Here is a 22,331-nt window from a genome sequence, read left to right as displayed (position 1 = left end):
AACTACAGAATTTACCGAAAAATGGCTCCCCTTGCACAACCAACTAAACGATCATAATTAATTTATTTGATTATTTTTATTTTATTGATTCAATTTTTAGCCTACCCCCCCCCCGAACGGGCTCAGAGTGGGGTACAATAAGATGCTCAGTACACATTAAAACATATCTAGTTCTCTGCTACATTTCCAAAGTCCATCCCTGGTGCATTTCTTACATCATTCTGACACCATGCATTGACAGCTGGAAGTGAACCACAGTTATGAACCAGCAGCAACATTCCCTGGAAATTAATTCCCTTTCAGTGGTTATTCATGCTCTGGCGATGCTAAGAACGGTTTACTGTAATGCTTTCTTTCTGGGGCTGCTTTAGGGTTGCCCTGTGGCCACCACACCAGTGATGGGCAAACTCCTGGCGATTTGCCTCTCTGCCCTGTGTTTCTCTTTCATTCTGCTAACGGATGTCTTGGTCTCCATTAAGTTACTTTTGGATTTGAGGTTCTTATTACCATATTCTGCTGCTTTGCTATGACCCACAGTTCTTTCCATATCCTGCTTCATTTTTTTCCTTTTTGTTCATTCTTCAGCTGTTTGGGGTAATTTAATAGATTTAATTTAACTGGTTTTGTGTCTGTTTCATTGGGCAGGTTGATAAGAACAATTTTGAAAAGTGGGACACTGGTCATCGCAATCAATATATCCAGGGCTTTTTTTCTGGGAAAAGAGGTGGTGGAGGCTCAGTGGGTTGCTCTCTGAGAAAATGGTCACATGGCCGGTGGCCCCGCCCCCTGATCTCCAGACAGAGGGGAGCTGAGATTGCCCTCCGCGCCACTGGAGCAGCATGGAGAGCAATCTCAACTCCCTCTGTCTGGAGATCAGGGGGCGGGGCCACCAGCCATGTGACCATATTCAAGAGGTGCCGGAACTCTGTTCCACCACGTTCCGGCTAAAAAAAAGCCCCGAATATATCTAATTCTCAGCCTGTCCTCATCTGTGGATTCTTAAATCTGTAGATTGGGGTCAGGTGGAGAGAAAGGAGATTTTTCGACAGACTTGGGGACTCTCCAGGTCTGAATAAAAATCTGAGAAGTTTAAACATCATGAGGGGTGTTATAATAAAATCCCCCAATGGAGGAACAAGTTGCCTTCATGAGCTTTGTGGAAGGAGAAGAAGTGCCACGTGGCTCTGCCCATCCAAATGCTGCCCACCTTTTCTGTCTCTGGAGAACAGTGGGCTCAGAGGAGCAACGAGAGCCATGCCCAACAAGGTGTGTGAGTGGCAGGAGGTGCCCCTGTCAACTCTCTTCAGCCAGCCAGCCAGGGGTTGCCGCCCCCCACAATGCCAAGTGGCAGGGAGACGGACACGTGGAGTGGTTGGCGCTGCTACTGCCCCCCGAATTGCCTCAGTGTAAGCCACTCACTCAACCACTGACACAATATGAGGAAGGAACCGCTGCTTCTGCCCCACCATTTCTTAAACGAGGCAGGCAGGCAGGGGGAGGCGGGAGCAGGAGCCCCCACTGAGATGGTGGTCAGCCAGGGGTGGAACACCCGGAAACGCTGCCACCACCACCAACCCATTGGCAGTTGAGGGAGGGGGGAGAAGGCAGGATGGACGGATGGGGGGGCAAGCAGACAGGCAGGGGAGGAGAAAGAGACAACTGCTGTGTAAGGGGTGGGGGGGCTGTAATATCGTTGTATCAGCTCAGATTATAAAAGATCCTCATGACGTCACTCAGACGTCCCACATAGTTCAATTTATTGGCATCACACAAAAAGGCTCCAAACAAACAGCCGCTCCCAGACTCCAAGAACGCCAACAAGTAACTACGAGGAAAACAGTAAAGCCCTAAATACGTTTCAGCTGTGCTGGGAGGGCACTTCAGTCCAACAGACATTACAGCACAGTGGCGATGGGGCCAGGGAGGAAGAAGCTGCCAGTCCCCCTGCCATTTTGACAGAGCAGTGAATCCTTCCCTGCCTGCGTACCAATATTAGCACGGACAAAGTGCAGTTCTTCAGGAATATGGATGGACAATCGGGAGTTGTGCAAACGCAGCTTTTGACCAGTTCTGCAGAAAATGTCACCACCTGCCAACAGACAAGAGTTCGAAGCCCAGTCTTGGCACGGCTCGGAAGGGCAGTTTTCCAAAGTCAGCAATTGGCCAGTTTTGCAGAAAATGCAGAAACCTGCACACGTGTGTCTTGTATTGTCAAGTCACTTCCAACGTATGGTGACAACCCTGTGAGTGAATGACCTCCAAAACATCGTCTCATTGACAGTCTTGTGCCGCTCTTGCAAACTGGAGGACGAGGCTTCCTTTATTGAGTCCAGCCATCTCGTTTGGGGTCTTCCTCTTTTCCTACTGCCTTCAACTTTCCCCAGCATTATTGTCTTTTCCAGTGAGTCTTGGCGTGTCATGATGTAGCCAAAGTACGATAGCCTCAGTTTTGTCATTTTAGCTTCTTGGGAGAATCCTGGCTTGATTTGATCTAGAACCCACTTACTTGTCTTTTTGGACATCTGTGGCATCTGTAGAACTCTCCTTCATTCCAAGGATTGGCTATCACCTACGAAACTCTTCTTAGCCTTGGTCCAGCAGCTTCACTCATCTGAACGGGACCTTCTGCAGGTGCCACTTTGTGCATGGGCAAAATTGACAGCTGCCCGTACACGTGCATTCTCTGGGGTGGCCCCCGCCCTATGGATCGGCATACCTGAAGAACTTAGGAAACCTCCCACAGTTTTGGCTTTCTGCAAACTATGCAAAATTGAATGATTCAAGAGGGCTTTTCACTCAGCTAGGAGGGCTGTACTGTAAGGAAGTAGTTTCAGAGAGAAGCAGGGATAGATTGGGATCCGTAGACTTTACTACTATTGCTGTAAATAAAATGGACCATAGAGTCCACTCTTATTGCTATAAGTACGATCCTAGTGGGTAGTTCCTAGGTTGTTTAGTGTCAGTCGTAGAATTGCTTGCGCTGCACATAAGCACATGCTTCTTTCCACATCTGTAGCAAACCTTTCCAAATGCTGGACATTTTTGAGGCTTATGCACAATACCGCAGTGAAGACCTTCTTTATCTCTGCCTTCAGGATGTGACCTCCCCTGTCCAAGCACCTGGACTGGAAACTCCCCACAATCCTTATCGGTCACAGGCGCTTCATGCAGCTGTTTAGAAAAAATTGCCATAGTTTGCAGCTGAGTTGTTGTTACTTTGGCTAGCCGACATCTCTCTCAACTGCTTTCTCAAGAGTAAGGTCAGGTTCCTTTAAAAGTCTTACCTTTAACTTGTTCATTGCGCTAAACACTATTTTATTTCTGTCCATGTCATTAGTTAAAGACCCAAATTCAAATTATCTTTGAGTTGAAGCTCAGTCACAGACTGTTCAATGGTATCACCATGTTGCCATAAAGGATTCCAAAAAGAATAATGTTCAAATATCACATTCTTCCAAGGAGTGCAATATTTCTTGAATTGTTCAAGAATTTATTCAATATCTTCTGGCTCCCCATCAGGAATAACAAACGTATTATACACTGAAAGGGCCTATTCAGCAGAAAAGCTACTTGCCACTTTTTAGAAGCATTATCAACGCCTTCGGCTATAAAATACAGACAGATTACTGTAACTTGCTCTAGCCAGGGCTTCCCTTGGGTCTGGTCCGGAAATTACCACGGGTCCAGAATGCAGCTGCGCATGGTATTCCGTTTAGGGCACATATGCAACTCCCGTCTTGCAACAGCTGCACTGGCTCCCCGTGGAATTCCGAATCAGACTCAAGGGTTTGGTTTTAACCTGTAAGGCCCTTAGCGAACTGGGACCAGCATATCTATGGGACCGCCTCTCACCTAGGGTTGCCAGCCTCCCGGTGGCGGCTGGAAATCTCCTGGAATCACAACTGATCTCCAGCCGTCAGAGATCAGTTCCCCTGGAGAAAATGACTGTTTCGGAGGCTAGACTCCATGGCATTGTACACAGCTGAGGTTCCTCTCCTCCTAGAACGCCACCCTCTCCAAGTTCCTCTCCCCAAACCCCCAGGAATGTCTAAACCTGGAGCTGGCAACCCTACTCTCACCATATATGCCCTGGAGGGTGCTTTGATCAGCTGGAAAAAAATCTACTGGTGATCCCCGGCCCCTGGGAGGCTCGCCTGGCCTTGACCAGATCCAGGGCCTTTTCAGTTAGGGTTGCCAGGCCCCCTCAATCTCCCAGCGGGAGATTGGGGCCTGGCTCTTACCTGGGGGGGGGGTGCGCGTGCGCTCCTGTAAGCATGATGACGTCACTTCTGTGAAGTGACATCATCATGCAGCCCCTGGATTGTGCCGTTGGGGGCTGCTGCGGAGTGCAGGAACGCTCCTGCTCTTCGCAGGAGCCCAAAATGGGCCCGATCCGTGCCAAAATGGGCCCGATCTGCTTTGGTGCGGATCGGGCCCATTTTGACGCGTATCGGGTCCGTTGTGGGCCCTTGCGGAGCGCGGGAATGCTCCCGCGCTCCACAGGGGGCCCAATCCAGGCCAAAACAGGCCTGATCCCGGCAGCTGCTGTGCGCGGGGGTGCGCATTACTGCAGGGGTGTGCCGCCGCCCCCTGCTGGCCAGGTAAGTAGGGGCAGGGGTGGGAGGGTGGCCCAGACCGGGGGTCTGGCAGGTCTATTTTCAGTCCCGGCACTGACCTGGTGGAACACACTGTCTGCGGAAACTCAGGCCCAACCAGACATATCCTTTCATCAGGCCTGTAAAACGGAGTTGTTCCGCCAGACATATAGTGCCTCTTCACCAGCTTCCTGTCTATAGGTGGTAGGGTTGCCAGCCTCCAGGTAGTAGCTGGAGATCTCCTGGAATTACAGCTGGTCTCCAGGCCACAGTCATCAGTTCACCTGGAGAAAATGGCTACTTTGGGGGGTGGACTCTAGGGAATTATGCCATGCCGAGGTCCTTTCCTTCCCCAAGCCCCACTTTCTTCAGATTTCACCCCCCAAATCTCCAGGAATTTCCCAACTTGGAGCTGGCAACCCTAATAGGTGGGGTATTGTGGCCCCTCTGAGCTTTCCATCAGACTGGTTACTCTCTCCACCTCCCACCCAGTGAATGTTAATAGGGCAGGGCATATTTGGGGGGGGGGCACAATCTTGAGTTTTATTGTTGTATGAACTCAGTTTTATCATTGTATGATTTTATGTGTTTTATATATGTTTTAATGTATCTTATCCTGGTTGTTATTCCGCTCTGAGCACGCCATGGGGAGAGCAGACAAAAAACCCCCAAATAAATGAAATGAAATGAAAGGCTTGGTCCCAACACTTCCACCTTAGGTCAGTCACAGCTCTCTCAGAGCTCTCTCAGCCCCACCCACCTCACAGGGTGATTGTTGTGAGAATAACAACAACACATTTTATAAACTGCTCTGAGTGAGTGTTAAGTTGTCCTGAAGGGCGGTATATAAATCGAATGTTGTTGTTGCTGTTGTTTTATAAGCAATTATTATCAGAGAAAAACTGAAGTCTTGAGGAATAAATATGCTCTGGAAGGGAAGGAATATTGAGAAAATGAATCTTGGTAAAAGGGAAAGGGGCGGGGGAGTAAAATAAGCCCACTGAAGAGAATTCTGTAGGGAGAACTTATGGGGTGGAGCTGGTGGGCATTTCCAAACTGATATCCAAAGTCTTTTCTGTTTCTGAGCTGGAAACGACAGCTGGGTCTTTAAATCGCAAGCTGACAGTGCTAACCCAAACAGGGTTACTCCAGCCTAAGCCCCTTGATTTCAGTGGGCTTAGAATGCAGTAACTCTGTTTAGGATTGCACTGTAAGGGATGTATTCCTGGGAGGAACAGCCGTAAATGCCTGGCGATGGGGGAGTTTAGGACCAAACGCAGAACAGGCTGCAGTGTTTGTTGCAAGTCCCAGATTATGTTTGAAAAATAATATTAATATTCACAAGGACAAAAGTGAGATGTGGCAAAGCTCCTTGTCTGTGAGACAAGAATGGAAAACTGGCCTCCCAAGCCAGGCTAGGAGTCGGGCATTGAACTCTTGGGTGTTGACTCTCTTTCTACATGGCATTTTCTGCAGAACTGGTCAAATGCTGACTTTGGACAACTGTCCTTCCAAGCGGTGCCAAGACTGGGCTTTGAACTACTGGCAGGTGATGGCAAGTTCTGCGGAACTGGTCAAATGCTGACTTTGGACAACTGTCCTTCCAAGCGGTGCCAAGACTGGGCTTTGAACTACTGGCAGGTGATGGCAAGTTCTGCAGAACTGGTCAAATGCTGACTTTGGACAACCGCCCTTCTGGGCTTTCCCTATGGAAAAGGCCCTACTGATGATACCTTGGAGCAGATATTGCTGCAAATATTGGGGTGCAGATTCTTAAAGGGTTTCGTAGGTCAGTGCCGGTGTGGCATAGTGGTCAGTGTCAGACTAGGATGTGGGAGACCCAGGTTTGAATCCCCACACTGTCATGGAAGCTTGCTGGGTGACCTTGGGCCAGTCACATCCTCTTACCTAACCCACCTCACAGAGTTGTTGTGTGGATAAAGTGGAGGTGAGGTATAAATAAAGTAAACGAATAAATAAATGTCTAAGTAACAGATTGGCTGCAATCAATGTTTGGCGTAAAAGGGACAGCCCTCCATGGTTTTTGTTCTTTTCTTGTCAACAGGAAGCAATAAATATCCATAGGAGTTATAGATCGAGAGGAGTTAGCCGTGATAGTCTGTAGCTGCAAAATAGTAAAAAGTCCAGTAGCACCTTTAGCCAACTTGGTTGAGGCATAAGCTTTCGAGATCCACAGCTCTCTTCATCAGATGCATCATCAGCTTTTAAGAACCACAGCTCTCTTCGCCAGATGCATCGTCAGCTTTCGAGAACCACTGCTCTCTTCGCCAGATGCATCGTCAGCTTTCGAGAACCACTGCTCTCTTCGCCAGATGCATCGTCAGCTTTCGAGAACCACAGCTCTCTGGGGTGCAGATTCTTAAAGGGTTTTGTAGGTCAGTGCCAGTGTGGCGTAGTGGTCAGTGTCAGACTAGGATGTGGGAGGCCCAGGTTTGAATCCCCACACTGCCATGGAAGCTTGCTGGGTGACCTGGGGTTACACTAGATCCACCACTCCCCTCCGAGCCATCTCTCCCTCCACTCTCCAGCCACCAACTGCCCACTCCCAACTCCCACTGACTGACTCGCTCTCCCTCCCATCACATTCCACTCCAGAACTCGCCCCTCCTCTCTGCAGCCCGTAGAAAGGGAACTCCAGAAACCACCAGGGCGTTTCTCCACAGGGTCCAGTGGCACCTTGGAGACCAACAAGATTTTCAAGGTATAAGCTTTCGAGAGTTAGAGCTCCCTTCTTCAGATACAAGCAGGAGGGGAGATACTGTAGTCTCCTTTGAATTGCCAATTTGCATTTCTTTAAGGTGTGAGAAAGTGTCAAGATCTGCATTTCAATAAATGGATGTCGGGGACACTGGGATACTTTTAGCAGTTGAGGAGAACACTGATATGTGGAGCAAAAGGAGGTGTGATAGTGCGAGCAAGTGCATGGAAAATTGGAGGGGGGGCACGTGAAATGAGGTTCACTTGAGCATCCCTAGGTACTTATTAACGTCACAGCTCTGTGTCTTTTCTGTTTGTCTATGGACCAGATGTCTTCCTTAAGTGAATGTATGCCATATGATGGGAATGGAACTGGTTTCTAAGTAATCTTGCCTCACTCTGCAGTCATGAATACCTTGCAAAATGGTACAGAGTCCAGTAGCACCTTTAAGACAAACCAACTTTATTGTAGCATAAGCTTTCAAGAGCCACAGAGCACAGCAGAGCATGTGATGAAGAGAGCAGTGGTTCTCGAAAGCTTATACTATAATAACGTTGGTTCGTCTTAAAGGTGATACTGGACTCTTTACCATTTTGCAACTACAGATTAACACGGCTAACTCCTCTGGATCTATGAATACCTTGGTGTCTTTTGCCAAGTTACTAAGAAAGTGTCGCTCAAAAAGAGATTTGTGGTTAAAGATTGGAAGATGGCAAAGAGCAATTCAGCAAAGCCCTAGACATATCTCTCTCCTGTCATGTATAGGAGCTCTGTGGTGCTTTTAATCCAATCAGTGGTGGCTACTGACTTTTAACAAATTCTTGCCTGGATGTAGGTCCAACAATGAAATTAGAAGTAAGAAACACACAATTAATCTGGAGGAGTTAGCCGTGTTAGTCTGTAGTTGCAAAATAGTAAAGAGTCCAGTAGCACCTTTAAGACTAACCAACTTTATTGTCGCAGAAGCTTTCGAGAACCACAGCTCTCTTCGTCAGATGCATAGACAGCTTTTGAGAACCACAGCTCTCTTTGTCAGATGCATGGCCAGCTTTCGAGAACCACAGCTCTCTTCGTCAGACGCATAGACAGCTTTTGAGAACCACAGCTCTCTTTGTCAGATGCATGGTCAGCTTTTGAGAACCACAGCTCTCTTCATCAGATGCATGGCCAGCTTTCAAGAACCACAGCTCTCTTCATCAGATGTATCTGAAGAAGGGAGCTGTGGTTCTTGAAAGCTTATGCTACAATAAAGTTGGTTAGTCTTAAAGGTGCTACTGGTCTCTTTTCTAGAATAACACTGACTCAAAAGGAGAACCCAGGGGAAGTGACCACCAGAACACTGGGACAAAATTAAGTAAAGATTTAAAATATAATGTACAATTAATTTATGTTACTTGGAAAACTGTACAATAGATCCTAAATATTCATTATAGTAAAGAGTGTAGTAGCACCTTTAAGACTAACCAACTTTATTGTAGCATAAACTTTCGAGAGCTACAGCTCTCTTATTCATAAGAACATAAGAACATAAGCAAAGCCATGTTGGATCAGGCCAGTGGCCCATCCAGTCCAACATTCTGTCACACACAGTGGCTAGAAATCCAGTGCCATCTAAAGGACTGTCAGTGAGGCCAGGACACCAGAAGCCCTCCCACTGCCTTCCTTCCAGCACCAAGACAACAGAGCACCACCTCCCCACAAAGAGAATACCATCTATCTCCTGTGGCTAATAGCCACTGATGGACCTCTGCTCCATATATTTGTCCAGTCCCCTCTTGAAGCTGGCAATGCTTGTAGCTGCCACCACTTCCTGTGGCAACGAATTCCATGTGTTTATCACCCGTTGTGTAAAGTAGTATTTTCTTCTATCTGTTCTAACCCGACTGCTCAATAATTTCATAGAGTGCCCACGAGTTCTTGTATTGTGAGAAAGGGAGAAAAACACATCTTTCTCGACCTTCTCTAACCCGTGCATTATCTTGTAAACCTCTATCATGTCTCCCCTCAGTCGTCTTTTCTCCAGGCTAAAGAGCCCCAAGCGCCTCAATCTTTCCTCATAGGGAAAGTGTTCCAACCCTTTAATCATTTTAGTTGCCCTTCTCTGTACTTTTTCCAGTGCTATGATATCTTTTTTAAGGTGTGGCGACCAGAACTGTACACAGTACTCCAAATGAGGCCTCACCATCGATTTATACAGAGGCATTATGATACCGGCTGATTTGTTTTCAATCCCTTTCCTAATAACCCCTAGCATAGCATTAGCTTTTTTTATGGCAGTCGCACACTGTGCTGACGTTTTTAGTGAGTTATCTATCATGACTCCAAGATCTCTCTCTTGGTCAGTCTCCGCCAGTTCAGACCCCATCAACTTGTATTTATATTTTGGATTTTTGGTTCCAATGTGCATTACTTTGCACTTGGCTACATTGAACCTCATTTGCCACATGGATGCCCACTCTTCTAGCCTCGACAGATCCCTTTGGAGTGCCTCACAATCCTCTCTGGCTTTCACCACCCTGAACAATTTCGTGTCATCTGCAAATTTAGCCACTTCACTGCTTAATCCCAATTCCAAATCATTAATAAACAAGTTAAAAAGCATTGGACCCAATACCGACCCCTGTGGCACCCCACTGCTCACCACCCTCCACTGTGAGAAGTGCCCGTTTATGCTCACTCTCTGTTTCCTATTAATTAGCCAGTTTTCGATCCACAAGAGGACTTGGCCCTTTATCCCATAGCTACTGAGCTTACTTAGGAGCCTTTGATGAGGAACTTTGTCAAAAGCTTTCTGGAAGTCAAGATTCAGATGCATCATCAGATATATCTTTGTCAGATACTTCGTCAGATACGTCTGATGAAGAGAGCAGTGGTTCTTGAAAGCTTATGCTACAATAAAGATGGTTAGTCTTAAAGGTGATATTGGACTCTTTACTATAATTGAAAAGAGTGCATCTGACGAAGAGAACTGTGATTCTCGAAAGCTTATGCTACAATAAAGTTAGTCTTAAAGGTGCTACTGGACTCTTTTCTATTTTGCTGCTACAGACCAACGTGGCTAACTCCTCTGGATCTTTACTATAATTAATCTAGTTGATCATGTGGTCCTGTGCAATGTCCAGAAGAAATCCCTACAAAGCACACCAAAGAAGTCTCAGGATAGTTTTAGGGGCTGCCTGGGATGCTGAGCCCCAAAGGGATTGCCACAGCTGCCGGTCCCTCTCTCAGCACAGAGCAAGGAGGGTCCTCGGGGTGGGGCTGGCAGCCAGCCCGGTGCTCCCGAGGGCTTATCTTACTTCTTGGCTCAGACGACCACAGGATGGGTGCCTCCCCCAGGGCGAGGGAGTTCAGGGTCCAGAATGTTTTCTTGGGAATTTGGTCACTGGGTTTGGCACCTGAGTGTGTTTCCTGCTTGACCTTTTCACCAGAGTTCCTCCAAACAGCTGGCTATATAAATTCCAGAGGGTGTCCACAGCTGCCTCAGGCTTCTCTCAATATCGGACAGAAGTAGCAAGCCTTCGCAGCTCAACATTTCGGTGAGTCCCTGAATTTTCCCTTCCCTTCTCCACACGAAATATGTTCAGCACTTGAAGGAGTGCAGAAATCTTACCTATACTAGAGCTGAAAGTCTGGGGTGGATGGGACAACCAGAGAGGCTTCTTCTTACAGCGGGTGGTGGGAAGGGGGGGAGAAGAGACACCAGTAAGTCACTACATAGGGGATTCCTTCCGTTAGTTGGGGGACTCATTCAATCTCCTTTTTGCAGAAAAAGTTGGGGTGGGGAACTTTTTCTTAGGGAGGAATGGCCTAGGAATTGTGGCTGGAACCCAACATCTGAGGGCTGTGCCCTCTTGCCTGTTTCTTCGCAAGCCTCAACTCCAGGGGTCCCATTGTAGTCCCCTACCTATTTGGGTACGCACCTTCTTAATGCCAGGTCAGTTCTTAAGGGAAATAATGAGTGATTCTGCACATGTTGGATAATGCACTTCCAATCCTCTTTATAGATCATTTGGAACGGATTTTTTTGTGTGCGGAACAAAAAATCCACCTCAAATGATTGATAAAGTGCATTGAAAGTGCATTATCCAACGTGTGTGGAATCAGCCATTGATTAGAATCATAGATTCACAAGGTTGCAGAGCCGTCAGATCTCCTGCATGTCAAGAGTCCACCCCCCCTGGGATGCAATATCCAACCTGTCAGGTGATAAGCAGAAAAAGAGGATGTTGACAACGTATTCGAATTCAATGCACTTACCTGCCTTGCCCACAATTTGTCTGCACATGTCACTTCATGACCTTATCCCGATAGCTCCACAAGAGAGAGAGTTAAGAAGACGGATTACTCATTCTTATTGGACAGTGATTAATATTACTGGAAGGGCTGTTGAAATGTTTATTGAAATGTAAATCGTTGCTATTTATATATTTATATAGCAACTATGAATGACTGTATGAGAATTTGTAGTGTACATATTTACTCACTGTTTGCACTGGGCACTTTAATAGAGTGTGAATAGCTTTGTAACTTTGTGGTTGATTGTATCCTTCTCTAGTGCAGGCGGGGGGCGGGGCCTGCTTTTTCTTTTTTTCAAGATGAGTTGATGACAATGGGTGGAAGTCATTTTAAATGGAGATTAGGCAAGTTCAGGGGGATAAGTCTGTCCAAGGCTACTAGGAATTTATTTATTTATTTATTTTTATGTCATTTAGAGTCCGCCTTTCTCACTGAGACTCAAAGCAGATTACGCAGTGAGAGATTAGTACAGTCCGTTTCAAGGACATTTCCATAAAGAATGCCGTAGGGTAAATAAACACAAGTTTACAAAGACAGAGCATTAGCGGATCCAAGACAGAGTTGAAGAAATGCTGAAATGGAACATAAGCAATTTTAGGTCCAACTCTAGACCACGTGAATTATCAGCTTAATGGAATTCTCCTTCTTATGAGGAGGGGAATGGATGAGGCCGGTAGAGAGAAAAACAGATGGGTGAGAGGGACAAAGAGATTGAAGGCAGTAGAAAGGAGCCTCTACCTGGTGACTGCGAAAGAGACGGCTGGAAAGGACGGTCTGGTCCAGATTGGTGCTCGTCTTGCTTTCTGCCGTCCAGAACCAATAGGGATCGTCTTCTGGGTCAGTTCAAACAAAGATGCTTTCTGTGAGTTCAGTGTGTATGCTCTCTTCACAGGAGGAGAAGAAATAGAGATGGGACCGGGAGCATATTTCAGCCTCTTCTTCTGCCTCCTTATCTGGATGGCCTCTGGCAACCCAGTGGAGACAGGAGAGGAAAGTGTGCCTGGCGAAGAACAGGAAGACCTGACCTACCTGCACGCTGAGTATCAACTCCTTAGGAATAAATTATGCCCCCAGAAATGGACAAGTCGTGGCTTTTACTGCTACAGGTACTTCGACACACCCAGGACTTTCGAAGAGGCACAGGTGAGTTTGGATACTGATTCTTTCCTACAACATGTTCACACGTGCACGCACAAACATGCATTTGCTGTGATTCTTGCACCACACACACACACGCACGCACACACACACACACACACACACACACACACACACAAAGAGGCTCCACAGGTATACAAAAGCTGATAAAGCTACCCACGAGGTACACTACCCAATCGTGGATAATAATGTGCCCTAGAGAATCAATAATTTAAAATACATTTTAATGAAATGTCGGAACGAAGTGTCATACGCTCTAAAGCAATAGACTCTATCAAAATAACTCTATCCTGTAATAAATATGCACTAATATGTATACAAAATATTGGTGGCCACAAGAAGTGATTAATACCAAACTGCCTTTTCTTGACCCCTTTAGCTGATTATGTGGTATATTTCACTAAAATGTAGTTTGAACTGTTGATTCTTTAGAGCACATTATCATCCACGGGTGGGTGGTGTATCCTTGCAATTCTTGCACAGGAGGCAGGGGACCAGGCAGGAATGCATTCAACCCTGGGCAGGGCCAAAGCCAGACGGCATGCCTCCATGGGAGAGGAGCTCCCAGGCCACGCTTAGCTCTCCCTCTGGATCGGATGGTTCCCCCTCTTACTTTTTCATGGGGCAGCAGCAAGATTCCTCTCTTCCCACTCATCCTCTTTTAGGAACAGCTGATCCTTTCATTCTCTCAGTGTGTTGCTAGTTTGCTTTTCAAAACCTGTGTTGTTCATCAAAAGGGTCCCTCTATTCACTAGGGAGGTCACCTTTAGACTGATTTTGATTAATCATCATCTGTTTCTAAGGCTCTTATAGAAAGAAAAACAAAAAGCTCCTTCTGGCTTGTGATCCAGGGGAGTTAGCCGTGTTAGTCTGTAGTTGCAAAATAGTAAAGAGTCCAGTAGCACCCTTAAGACTAACCAACTTTATGGTAGCATAAGCTTTCGAGAACCACAGCTCTGGAGCATGCATGCATCTGACGAGGAGAGCTGTGGTTCTCGAAAGTTGTCGATGCATCTGACGAGGAGAGCTGTGGTTCTCAAAAGCTTATGCTACAATAAAGTTGGTTAGTCTTAAAGGAGCTACTGGACTCCTTACTATTCTGGCTTGTGGAAGTTGCGGGCAAGACAATACATGACATAGAGCCAAACTACAAGCGACGAATGACACAGGTTGGACACTTGTCAGCTTCCCTCAAGTTTTGATGGGAAATGTAGGCATCCTGGTCTTGCAGCTGTAAGAACATAAGAACATAAGCAAAGCCATGTTGGATCAGGCCAGTGGCCCATCCAGTCCAACATTCTGTCACACACAGTGGCTAGAAATCCAGTGCCATCTAAAGGACTGTCAGTGAGGCCAGGACTCCAGAAGCCCTCCCACTGCCTTCCTTCCAGCACCAAGACAACAGAGCACCACCTCCCCACAAAGAGAATACCATCTATCTCCTGTGGCTAATAGCCACTGATGGACCTCTGCTCCATATATTTGTCCAGTCCCCTCTTGAAGCTGGCAATGCTTGTAGCTGCCACCACCTCCTGTGGCAACGAATTCCATGTGTTTATCACCCTTTGTGTAAAGTAGTATTTTCTTCTATCTGTTCTAACCCGACTGCTCAATAATTTCATAGAGTGCCCACGAGTTCTTGTATTGTGAGAAAGGGAGAAAAACACATCTTTCTCGACCTTCTCTAACCCGTGCATTATCTTGTAAACCTCTATCATGTCTCCCCTCAGTCGTCTTTTCTCCAGGCTAAAGAGCCCCAAGCGCCTCAATCTTTCCTCATAGGGAAAGTGTTCCAACCCTTTAATCATTTTAGTTGCCCTTCTCTGTACTTTTTCCAGTGCTATGATATCTTTTTTAAGGTGTGGCGACCAGAACTGTACACAGTACTCCAAATGAGGCCTCACCATCGATTTATACAGAGGCATTATGATACCGGCTGATTTGTTTTCAATCCCTTTCCTAATAACCCCTAGCATAGCATTAGCTTTTTTTATGGCAGTCGCACACTGTGCTGACGTTTTTAGTGAGTTATCTATCATGACTCCAAGATCTCTCTCTTGGTCAGTCTCCGCCAGTTCAGACCCCATCAACTTGTATTTATATTTTGGATTTTTGGTTCCAATGTGCATTACTTTGCACTTGGCTACATTGAACCTCATTTGCCACATGGATGCCCACTCTTCTAGCCTCGACAGATCCCTTTGGAGTGCCTCACAATCCTCTCTGGCTTTCACCACCCTGAACAATTTCGTGTCATCTGCAAATTTAGCCACTTCACTGCTTAATCCCAATTCCAAATCATTAATAAACAAGTTAAAAAGCATTGGACCCAATACCGACCCCTGTGGCACCCCACTGCTCACCACCCTCCACTGTGAGAAGTGCCCGTTTATGCTCACTCTCTGTTTCCTATTAATTAGCCAGTTTTCGATCCACAAGAGGACTTGGCCCTTTATCCCATAGCTACTGAGCTTACTTAGGAGCCTTTGATGAGGATGTAATGGAGAGCCAAGCTGTAAAACCAGGATGCCTACATTTCCCAACAAAACTTGAGGGAAGCTGACAAGTGTCCAACCTGTGTAAGGCGTCACTTGTAGTTTGGCTCATAGATTGGTCCAAAAATGGGAAAGTAGGGAAAGTAACTGGATCAGTTGGTGGGATTTCCCAAAAGCAGCCGCAAGAGGGATGGTGAGAACCTCCAAAGGCCCCCTGGGAGAGAGGGTGCAAACAGACAGTGGGGGAGAGTTTTTCAGGGAGGGACCACAGAGTAAGGGCCAAGCTACAAGTGACAAATGACACTTGAATGGCAAGTGAACAGCCTCATGCGTATTCCTCCCTGTTCACTTGCGCTCCACTCGATCACTACATAATTACTACATGATCAAGTGGAGCACAAGTGAACAGGGAGCAATATATGTGAGTCTGTTCGCTTGCCCGTCAAGTGTCATTCGTCACTTGTAGCTTGGCTCTAAAGAGGGTTTGAATGGGACCTGCAGAGAAAAGCAGGTGGATGACAGATGCAAGAGAAAGCCAGCAGCAGGAGTTTAAATCCACAACAAGGGAATAAGAGGAGAGAATGGAAAAGCAAGCAGGTCACACAAGGATGAGTGGAAGAGGGATGGAGATAGGGTTGTCAGCCTCCATGTGGGGCCTGGAGATCTTCCAAATTACAACAGATCTGCACCTTTAAGACTAATCAGCTTTATTGTAGCATAAGCTTTTGAGAACCACAGCTCTCTTAGTCAAATGTATTGTCAGCTTTCGAGAACCGCAGCTCTCTTTGTCAGATGCATCTGCTGAAGAGAGCTGTGGTTCTCGAAAACTGATGATGTATCTGATGAAGAGAGCAGTGGTTCTCAAAAGCTGATGATGCATCTGATGAAGAGAGCTGTGGTTCTCGAAAGCTGTCGATGCATCTGACGAAGAGAGCTGTAGTTCTTGAAAGCTGACAATGCATCTGACGAAGAGAGCTGTAGCTCTCAAAAGCCTATGCTACAATAAAGTTGGTTAGTCTTAAAGGTGCTACTGGACTCTTTACTGTTTTGCAACAACAGACTAACATGGCTAACTCCTCTGGATCTATGACCAACAGATCTGCAGATGACAGAGACCAGTTCCCCTGGAGAAAATAGCTGCTTTGGAGGATTCTCTAGGGTATTATAACCAGCTGATCTCCAGTCCCTCCCCAAACCCCACCCTCACCAGGCTCCACCCCCAAATCTTCGGGTATTTCCCAACTCAGGGTTGGCACCTTTATATGGGGAGCTGGAGAATTCAAGGCCAAGTAAAATGCTCTGAGGGAAGAGGGGGGAAGAGACAGGGAATGCAAGGCCTAGAAACAGCCGGAATCTCATTGTGAGTGGACGGTTTGGTGGAGGGAGATAGTGAGAAACAATACTTTTTACAGAGAAATGTATCTACTGATTGCCTGATTAATATAGCAGGTCTTCTTTAGCATGTCCACTAATGATTTTATGATGATCTTGTTGAATAGTAACCCTCCCTACAGCAGTGAGCCAGTTTGGTGTAGTGGTTAAGAGCGCAGGACTCTAACCTGGAGAAGCGGGTTTGATTCCCCACTCCTCTGCTTGAAGCCAGCTGGGTGACCTTGGGTCAGTCACAGTTCTCTCAGAGCTCTCTCAGCCCCACCCACCTCACAGGGTGTTTGTTGTTGTGGGGATAATGATGACATACTTTGTAAACCGCTCTGAGTGGGCATTAAGTTGTCCGGAAGGGCGGTATATAAGTCGAATGTTGTTGTTGTGTGCTCTTGCTTGTTTCTGCTGGGAGGGACTCCTGAAACCGCCTGCTTGCAAGTTGCTCCTAGCTTAACTTCCCTTGCCTACGAGTCAGGGCAGCTCCCTTTCAAAACCACCCCAATGGTGCAGCATAGGATCTGCCGAAAGCCTGCGGTCCGCTTCTGAGCACACCAGTTCCTGCCTTGGCGTCCTGCCCGTGGGCTCCCCTGGTGAGTTGCGGTTGGCTGCAAGACGAGGCTGTTACCGGGAAGCCCCCCCTCTCCTGCCCAAGGAGGGGCGTTCCTTTCCTTTCAGGCGGCTCATTCCCCGTCCCTCCCCAGTGACACTGGCCGGCCCGCCTGCCTGCCTGTGGCTGCACTGGCAAGGGGGGAGGTATTATTATTATTATTATTATTATTATTATTATTATTATTATTATTACGACGACGACTGTCATTCCATCAGAATACCAAATTGCACACCCCAATCCATGACCTTTAAAACAGTCTACTCACAAGCAACACTGGAACATGCTGATTTTGAGGGGAGGAAAAAACAGCATCTCCCCGTGGGGGCAGGTCCCCTCTGCCTCGTAGTGTCCTCCAGGGATCCCATGTCTTTATGAGGGCATGAGAGGTATGGCTCCATTTCCTCTCAAAGTCCTTCTCTAAGCAGCTCCCGCTGCCCTCTTTTCACTTTTTTGTAGGCTGAATGCCAGAGCCATGGCCAGCATGCCCACCTCACGTCCATCATATGTGCTGCGGACAGTGTCTTCCTCGCCGATCTGGTACAGAAGGCTGAACAAGACATCTGGATTGGATTGCGTAATGTGGACGAGGTGAGTGCGGCACAGACAACCACACTGGCCCCCGTCCTCATCCCAAACCCGCTCCTTCACCCCGTTGCTCGAGTTCTTCCTTTCTTCTTCCAAAGATCAAGCATGGCTGCCTCTAACTGGGCATAGTCCACGGAAGCCACGTGTATGTGTTTGGGTGTTTATAGATATGGGGGGAGGGGCTGGGTGTGTACATATATACAGAGGGGGGGGATCAGAAGAAGAAGCTACACAGAGCTTTGCAGAGGCCATTGGCAGGGGAGGGGGGCAAAACTCTGAGCTCTTGAAATGGACTCCTGCACAATGAGGCTCAGTTGGCCACGGGTGTTTGCAAGAAATCTGCACGAATCGGAGGAGGCACACTGGTGCCCCCTCCCTCCTGCTCTTCCTGTAGGTGCCATGCACATATCACACTATGCTGGGTGTTGTATGAGGATTCAGCAGCATGCCACCTGCCTACCTGGCCACCTGGATCCATGCTATGGTAACATCAAGGCTTGACTACTGTAAGGCACTCTGCAGAGGTCTCCCATTTAAATTAACTAGGAAACTCCAGTTGGTACAAAAGGCTGCAGCTCGACTGTTATCAGGAGCGAGCAGGAGCTTGAACATCACTCCCATCCTGCAGACACTCCACTGGCTACCCATTAGTTACCATGCTCAGTTCAAGGTATCGGTTATCACTTAAAAAGCTCTTCACAGGTTTGGTCTGGCATACCTATGGGACCGCCTCCCCCCGACCCGATGCTCCTCCACAGCAGCTTCGCTCTTCCAAACAGGGTCTCTTGCAGGTGCTGGCCTGTACAGGGGCGAAATCAACAGCAGCCCATACACGGGCTTTCTCTGTGGTGGCCCCCGCCCTGTGGAATGGCCTGCCTGAGGAGGTGAGGAGAGCCCCCACCCTCCTGGCTTTCGGCAAATGATGCAAAACCAAATTATTCGAAAAAGCTTTTTACTCAGACAGGAGGGCTGTATTGTAAGGAGGAGATCTCAGATAACCTGCTAATGAGTTAGGAACCATAGACCTCACTGCTACGTTGTATTGGATTCCTGCTAATGCTATGTCTTTGTGAACTTGTATTTCTTCACCCTATGGCATTGTTTATGGAAATGTTCCTGATACTGACTGTACTAATCTCACACTGTGTAATCCGCCTTGAGTCTCAGAGAGAAAGGAAGACACTAAATGACATAAATAAATAAAAACAAATAAAATTAAATAAATGCTTGCTATTGCACATGGCTTGACCATTATGGAGTCTAGTTTGGCTCACGGCCATGAAGCCAACCCACTTCAGGCATCCTCCGCTCCAGGCCCATTGGAAGGGGGAGCATCCTGAAGGAGTGATCTCTTCCCACCCCGCCTTGCTCTGCCAATGTGAGCCCAGTGCCATCTTCAGGGGGAAGAGAGGACGCCGTGGGGTTCCGTGATGCAGCCTCTGCTACAGCTGGCCGGCCGAGGGGACACGAGGAAGATGACCACCGTCCAGAAAGCAGATTTCCCTCTGAAAGCCTGAATGGATTGGTCAAAGGGAGAGCAGGAGGCATATGGCTGCCTCTAACCCCCGCTATGCATTTCCCTCTCTCACCCTCCATCCAGGCAGCATTTTGTCCGTCTTTGGTTTCCCCGTTGCCTGGTATGTCTGTCCCATGTAATTTTTCAGGGTCTTGCTGTGGTGCTCTTTGCCCCGGGTCTCTTCTGACTGCTGCCTCTTTCTTTCCCTTCAGTGCAACTCTTGGGCCTGGACTGATGGAACACCTTACAATCCGGCGTACACCCCTTGGGAGGTTGGGCAGCCAGATCTCTGCAACGTTGATCACGTCTGTGTGCGGCTGACACATGCATCAAGTAAGACTTCTAAATATATATAACAGAATCATAGAGTTGGAAGGGTCCATACAGACCGTCTAGTCCAACCCCCTGCCCAGTGCAGGATCAGCCTAAAGCATCTCTGACAAGTATTCATCCAGCCTCTTCTCAAAAACTGCCAGTGAGGGGGAGCTCACCACCTCCCTAGGCAGCTGATTCCACCTTTGAACTACTCTGACCATGAAAAAGTTCTTCCTAATATCCAGCCGCTACCTTTGTGCATGTAATTTAAGCCCATTGCTTCGGGTCTTACCCTCTGCTGCCAACTGGAACAGCTCCTTGCCCTCCTCCAAATGACAGCCTTTCAAATATTTAAAGAGAGCAACCATGTCTCCCCTCAACCTCCTCTCCTCCAAACTAAACATCCCCAAGGCCCTCAGCCTTTCCTCGTAGGGCTCAGTCTCCAGTTCCTCAGACTGCTTCTGGCATCTTTCATCAGGATGCTTCTTGGCCCACTGACCTCCCCTTTGGGCCTTGTCTCATCATCCTTGTTTGTCTATTTTTATGGCCAGCAATGTGCTGGGCCCTTTACAGAGCAATAGAAGTCATGGGTCTGCCCCAAGGAACTGACATTCAGAGATGAGGGGAAAGATCCCATGCCTCGCACCCAGTCAGATGTGCCCAGTCCATTTCTCTAGATATGCTGCCAAGGGACAATAGCTAGCGTTCTGCACCAAGCTTGGACTGACTAGCTTCTCTTTCTTTTTCCCTTTCAGAGTACTATAAATGGAATGACGATCTTTGTCATACCAGGTACAGCTACATTTGCGAAATGCCATTTAAATATCGGGGTTGAAAGAGATCTGATTTCCGATGCCCCCCGGCCTGGCATCAGAGCTTCAACAGTCCTTTCTATAATGAATATCCCTCCGGATTCCAGTCTATCTCCTACTTTGCTTTCCTTTATCCTGATCATCCTTGTTTCACAATAAATTCACTGTTGATGCTCCTAATATGTCTCCTAGATGCATTTCTGATATTATGCTCATCATTTAGCCTCTTCAGAGGAACAACTGGCCCCAAGAGAAACTACCACTGTTTATTGACTGTCCTTACCCCATGGCTTGCTCCAGCTGCTGACTTAAACTGAGTAGTTGTCAGTTTGTTCCCATGGACTCAACTGAGGCCATCTGCTGCAGATCAAGTTGTGTCCTGCAGTACCAGTCCCATATCACGCCTTCCTCTTTCCCAAGGACAAGGTGTTGATGGACGTACAATTCCACCCCCAGTGCCTGGCGTTCAGTCACTGAGGCCTACTTTTGTGGTCATGGATTGTAGGCAGGGTTGTGGTTTCCAGTTTGGTGCAGACACCAGGACTGGAGTATAGTAAAGAGTCCAGTAGCACCTTTAAGACTAACTAGCTATATTGCAGCATAAGCTTTCGAGAAACACAGCTCTCTTCATCAGATGCATCGTCAGATGCATCTGATGAAGAGAGCTGTGGTTCTTGAAAGCTTATGCTACCATAAAGTTGGTTAGTCTTAAAGGTGCTACTGGACTCTTTACCATTTTGCAGCTATAGACTAACATGGCTAACTCCTCTGGATCTATGACCAGGCCTGGAGCAGAATTCAGCATTTGATCACATCTGATAACTTCTGTCAAAAAATGTTTAGCAAGAAGGCTGTGGTCACAGTCTTGCAAGGGAACAACAGAGACTACTGCACACTAGCCCTGTTCACAAATTACATTAAGTGCACACATACAACCCGTATGCAGTGTACACTTGATTTTTCTTTGTATGGGCATTGAGTAATTTTCTTGTTACAGGCAATGAGTGTACAGCTGAACGTGTGATTTGAAACTTCACATTTATCCAGGTACAGATCCACGGTTTTATTTGTAAAGCGAATGCACATTCATTCTTCCTTACAAACGGATGTAAGCACACCCAGGCAGGGTGCATGAGCGTTCACTGTAACACATGAACAGGGCTACTGAAACACACCGTTTTCAGTATCTGAGCTCAGATCCACATTAATGTTTTTGACTAACAAATTAGAAAGAATACACATTGACAAAGAGTGTGGATAAACACAGGAAAAAAATCCAAAACCAGCAGCAATGCGATATGGTTTTTATCGGGAGCAACCAATAAAGCAGACTTCTGATTTCCTCAGGTCTCTGTATGAGGCTGGATGCTCAATATAAAAACAAAAGTGTGGGGAGGGGGGAGAGAAAAATGTTATTGGGAAGCCCCAGTCTGTAGCTTGTAGAATCTCAAAATGGTATGCAGGGAATGTGGTCCATTTAATTGCAGTAGGTCATACTTGAAGCAAAACTTGCAATTCTGTTTTAACCACTCTGGGATAAAGAATGCGAGGGGATATTTCCTTTCCCTGTAGGAATATTAGGGAAGGGATCGCAGACTGTAGGCTCTTGAAGTTGAGACATCATGGAATGCCCACCACCCAATCTCTAGAAAGGGAGGGGACAGGAAGATGATATCATGCCAGAAGTGACGTCACCATACCGAATGTGATGTTTTAGGATTTGGCAAATCCTAGAGTGTCACATTCGGAGCAACGACTTCATTTCCAGGTGTTTGCTGGAAGGGACATCACAGTGTTGATACAACATTGAATTGCCAGGTATTTTCCCCTTTCCGCCTCACTGAGCC

General features: G+C 47.1%; 1 protein-coding gene across 2 annotated transcripts; it reads left to right on the top strand.

The window, feature by feature from the left end:
* Positions 1 to 10,805: 10,805 nt before the first annotated feature.
* On the top strand, positions 10,806 to 20,643 carry LOC129336220 (C-type lectin-like). Of its 2 annotated transcripts, XM_054989293.1 has the most exons (5): positions 10,806 to 10,850; positions 12,503 to 12,753; positions 17,713 to 17,844; positions 19,570 to 19,690; positions 20,428 to 20,643. In XM_054989293.1, exons 2-5 carry the CDS (start codon positions 12,520 to 12,522, stop codon positions 20,505 to 20,507), a joined length of 567 nt encoding a protein of 188 aa, XP_054845268.1. In that variant the 5' UTR covers positions 10,806 to 10,850; positions 12,503 to 12,519; the 3' UTR covers positions 20,508 to 20,643. The 2 variants fall into 2 exon arrangements, with proteins under 2 accessions (XP_054845268.1, XP_054845267.1); XM_054989292.1 differs by lacking the exon at positions 10,806 to 10,850 and having other exon boundaries at positions 12,078 to 12,753.
* Positions 20,644 to 22,331: the final 1,688 nt, after the last annotated feature.

This window comes from Eublepharis macularius, chromosome 9 (assembly GCF_028583425.1).
Source record: "Eublepharis macularius isolate TG4126 chromosome 9, MPM_Emac_v1.0, whole genome shotgun sequence".
Taxonomy (NCBI): domain Eukaryota; kingdom Metazoa; phylum Chordata; class Lepidosauria; order Squamata; family Eublepharidae; genus Eublepharis; species Eublepharis macularius.
Note: the sequence above shows the minus strand (reverse complement) of the source record. Positions and strands in the feature narration are given on the sequence as shown.